At 32.4% G+C, this 4798-nt stretch overlaps 1 protein-coding gene across 1 annotated transcript; it reads left to right on the plus strand.

Annotated features, from left to right (window-relative positions):
• The first annotated feature begins 224 nt into the window (after nt 1-224).
• LOC101267100 (protein NRT1/ PTR FAMILY 1.2) lies at nt 225-2984 on the plus strand. Its single transcript, XM_004235635.5, has 3 exons — nt 225-582; nt 659-876; nt 1404-2984. Exons 1-3 carry the CDS (start codon nt 465-467, stop codon nt 2877-2879), a joined length of 1812 nt encoding a protein of 603 aa, XP_004235683.1. The 5' UTR covers nt 225-464; the 3' UTR covers nt 2880-2984.
• Nucleotides 2985-4798: the final 1814 nt, after the last annotated feature.

The raw sequence follows: 4798 nt of genomic DNA on the forward strand, positions 1-4798 counted from the left end.
TTTCTTAAATTTATTATATTTAAAGGCGATGAAATAAAATTAAATTTGTGGAGTAATAGGAAATGGTCGGAGCTTCAAGTTAAGGAGCTATTTGAGGAATTAATTAAATTTAGGTCAACTGTTTAGACAACTATTTATTACTTTTTTATTCTTTTTATTAATGGCAACGCGGGTTGAGTAAAGGTCCTAAATAATTTTGTGTGATTTAGAACGAAGTTTAAAAAAGAAAGAAAATTTTTTAACAATTTATTTTTAAATTAAATATATAAAAATATCTTTTAATCTTATAATTTTAAATATATTATGTGAAAATAGAGGTAATATATACTGACACGTGCCTTTTTCTTGCACTTGAGAAAAAGCAGGCGCATCAACAGATATTATCTTTTTCATCATTTTTCTCCATTTTATTTCTCCTTTGATACTCAATTCCTGTTGATTACTCATCTCCAGTAAGTGAGAAGATGAAGGAAGAGATAGCAGAGTATGTTCCTTTATCTCAAATGGAGGATTCAGAGAAGCAAAATTCTTCAATTAAAAGTAGAAAAAAGGGTGGATTAATTACCATGCCTTTTATCATAGGTATATACTGAACTATTTCAATTTTTTTTTTGTTTTGTTTTGTAATTAAGTAAAGTTTTATTTTGAATCATTTCAGCAAATGAGGCACTGGAGAATGTGGCGAGCTATGGGCTTTTACCAAATATGACATTTTATCTGATGAGAGAATACAGGATGGACATTACTGCAACTCAAAATCTTCTATTTTTCTGGTCAGCTGCTACCAATTTTTTGCCTATTGTTGGAGCTGTTGTTGCTGATTCCTATTTAGGTCGGTTCCTCACTATTGGCCTTGGTTCCATCTTCAGTTTCATGGTAACTTACTGTTAACTTAAAACTAATCTGTTGCTAATTAGTGTTTTATAGTTTCCGATTTCATCTTTCTTCTCGCTCAGGTCGAGGTCACCAATTATTATGTCTCTGTCTGCGTGATCTGTATGATCGACAGATCATTGTAGAATCAACCAGCGCGATGCTATAGGTTTGTTGTAATTTTAGTGTATTTTTGCGAGTGCGCACCTGAAACCTAGTAAATGATTTTGGAATTTTATCAATTAATCATAGTAAAATGGCTCTGTCAATTATCTTTTTGGGGTAATAACAGATTAGTTTTACCAAAGAGCCATGTAAGTACAAAGAAAATGCAAATGTGGACAGCCCCAGCCTTGCAGATCAACCCATTCAACCAATTTAAATACCTATGGATAGTAATCTAGACTACACAAAGCACTAACTAGTTTTGCCTTCCTCCCTCTTCTAATGGGAATTTTCTGGACAATATTTCGTATAAGAACACCAACTTAATTACCTAATTTTAACACTTGAATGCCCTGTTGTTGCAGGGAACACTAGTGTTGTGGTTAACAGCAATGATTCCAAAAGCAAGACCTCCGCCTTGTAATCAATCAGGACAGGTTTGTAAATCTACAACGACATCACAATACATGCTTTTGATTTTCTCGTTTCTGCTCATGTCAATTGGTGCTGGAGGTATAAGATCGTCTTCTTCAGCCTTTGGTGCTAACCAGTTAGACAAGGGAGATAGTAATCCCAACAAGTATACGATGTTAGAAAGCTTCTTTACCTGGTATTATACTTTATCCATAGCTTCTGTCCTGATTGCCCTTACGGGCATCGTTTACCTACAAGACAGACTCGGGTGGAAAATAGGTTTTGGAGTTTCTGCCATCCTCATGTTCTTATCCACACTGTTTTTTTACATTGCCTCTCCATTCTATATCAAGCCAAAGGTTCGCTCAAACGTGTTTGCCAGCTTTATACAAGTAATTTTCGTTGCCTGCAAGAATAGGAAACTCCAGTACCCCATTCATATCTCTGATTACCATCACAAGAATGGTTCTGGACCTACAGAGAAATTGAGATTCTTAAACAAAGCTTGCATCATTAAAAACCCTGAAGATGTTAAGCCAAATGGAGTTGCAGCCAATAAATGGAACCTTTGCACAGTGGAGCAAGTTGAGGAGCTAAAAGCCCTCATTAGAGTCTTGCCATTGTGGTCAACGGGGATCATTATATCAATAAACATGAGCCAAAGTTCATTCCCTCTACTACAAGCTCAATCCATGGATAGACATCTAACTAAAGGATTTGAAATTCCAGCAGGATCATTTGGGATGTTTTCGTTGATTGCTTTAACACTTTGGGTTTTTCTGTATGACCGCATGATGCTTCCGTTGGCATCGAAGATCAAAGGAAGACCAGTTCGTCTAAAACCTATAGTCAGAATGGGACTTGGCATATTTATCTCTTGCATGTCCGTGGTAGTCTCTGGTATTATCGAACATGTTCGACGAATAAAAGCAATCAATCAAGGGCTGTTGAACAACTCGCAGGGTTTGGTGGAGATGTCATCATTGTGGCTCATTATACCAAACAGTTTAAACGGGATAGCAGAGGCATTCAGTGCGATCGGCTCCACAGAGTTCTATTATTCGGAGTTACCAAGGAGTATGTCAAGTATTGCATCAGCTCTTTTAGGACTGGGAATGGCAGTGGCATATCTTTTAGCAAGTGTGATTCTGAGTGCTGTGGATAAGTACACCGAAGGGGAAGGAAAAGAAAGTTGGGTTTCAAGTAATATCAACAAGGGACACTATGAGTATTACTACTGGCTTCTTGCTCTATTAACAGCTTTCAATCTGATTTATTTTATGGCTTGTTGCTGGCAATATGGACCATCTGTTGATGTTGACATCACTATGAGAATGATGGAACCTAGCGACGATGAGAATGACGATGACGACGAAGATGATTTGCCTCAGAAGAAAAAATCTACACCTGACTTGAATTCCTGCTAGGATACTTCTTTTGTTGATACATAGTAGTACTAGTATTTATACGGAATTGGTATTACATTTTTAGCTACTAATAGTATAGTATATTATATACTCCTCTTTCCCTAATTCCTTCTTTTCAGCCCCAAAAATATGTAGCATGATTTGAGCAGTATGCTTGTTTAATTTATTTAACTAAAAGAATAAAAAAAAATAAAAAAAATACTAACTCAAACTGATTATGATCAAATAATTGATAATTATTTAAGTCGAATCGTTAAAAATCCGCCTTAACCAAAATACCTCATTATTCGTGAAGAGATTAATCTCAAATAAACAATTCGTTTTTTTTCTCAATCCTGTAGAGATTGCACTTGTAGGCAAGAAGTTTATTTCTTTATTTTTATCACACTACAAAATAATAGAGTATGACAAAAGTTTAGTAAGTTTTAATATACTAATCATTATCTTTTGATAATAGAGGTTAAAAAAACAGATCATTAGAAGTAGTAGAGGGCTGGGGTGGGTGGTGGAGTTGGGTTATACCGTAGTGGATGAGGCAGAGAAAGGGAAAAAATTAATTTCTTAAAAATTGGTAAATCGCTAAAAAAAAAATTAACGTAAAATCGCTGTTTTTGCAGTGATTTATTTCCCTAGCGATTTTATCGTTTAATTTTTTAAAAAAATTGCATATACCGTTTTGAAATTTTTGTTAATATTTTCCACCTTTAGGCTCCGGACTCTATTTTCGCCACTCTCCTTGGTGGAATCTTGCTCACCTCTCTCGCTTTTTATGCAAATACAAATGTATAAATTGTGTTTGTGTTTGTATAAAGCAAAGGAAAATTGTATAAATACATATATTTTCGTTCTCCTCTTTCCTCTCTCATAGATCCCTAATCTCGTTGTGTTTCTGTTTGTATAAAGCGAAAGAAAATTGTATATACACATGCAAATACATATATTTTCATCCTAAACACTTATAATTATACAATAAAAATACTCCTCAACCCAGTTTCTTTTGACTTTCTCTCTTTTTCGTTTCTCTCTTTCTCATTTTATACAATTCGATTCAATTGTATATTCCTTGTCCAATCTCTTTTGTCTTTCTCTCTTTCTCATTTTATACAAATTCAAATTGTATATAATCATCTTATACACTTATAATATACAATACAAATATTTTCTGTCCAAGTCTCTTTTGCCTTTCTCTCATTCTCTTTAAATACAAATTTAAATTATATACAATTTTTCTTTTTCTCATTTTATATAATTCACTTTAACTGGATATGCATAGCCAATTATACATATATAGATTTACTATAGAACACAATTATATAAACATTATTATAATATACAAATATAAATTTTATATTTATTATAAATAAAAATTGGCTTATTTTTTTTTCTTTTATTACAAGTTGAGAATAGACATTGGGTATTATTAGCAAGGAAAATAAGGAGTAATATCTTATTGTTTTAACCTGAGAACGTGTGTCGTGTGGGATGGTAGGTACCAGCCAGGAAAAGAAATGCAACTTATAATATCGGATGAGATTACTTCTTTTTAAATTAGACATTTACTCAATATAAATTTAAATTAATATATATATATATATATATATATATATATATATATATATATATATATATACTGAATCTATCAACAAAATCCTCTTTTCTCAATCTGTTTATTTTGGTCAATGGCACAAATTAGAATAATTCTACTTTCTTATTTCTTATATATTATTTGCTTTTCTTGCTTCTATATTATAATATATAATATATAATATATAATATATAATATATAAGAGGAATTTTATTTTCTTATTTCTTATACGTATACAATATATATCTTGAAGAGGAAACGAGAGAAGCGTAGAATTAGAGGTGTTCGTGGTTCGATTTGAATTGGTTATTAATTAAAATAAAAATCAAATCAA

This window comes from Solanum lycopersicum, chromosome 3 (genome assembly GCF_036512215.1).
Source record: "Solanum lycopersicum chromosome 3, SLM_r2.1".
Lineage (NCBI taxonomy): Eukaryota > Viridiplantae > Streptophyta > Magnoliopsida > Solanales > Solanaceae > Solanum > Solanum lycopersicum.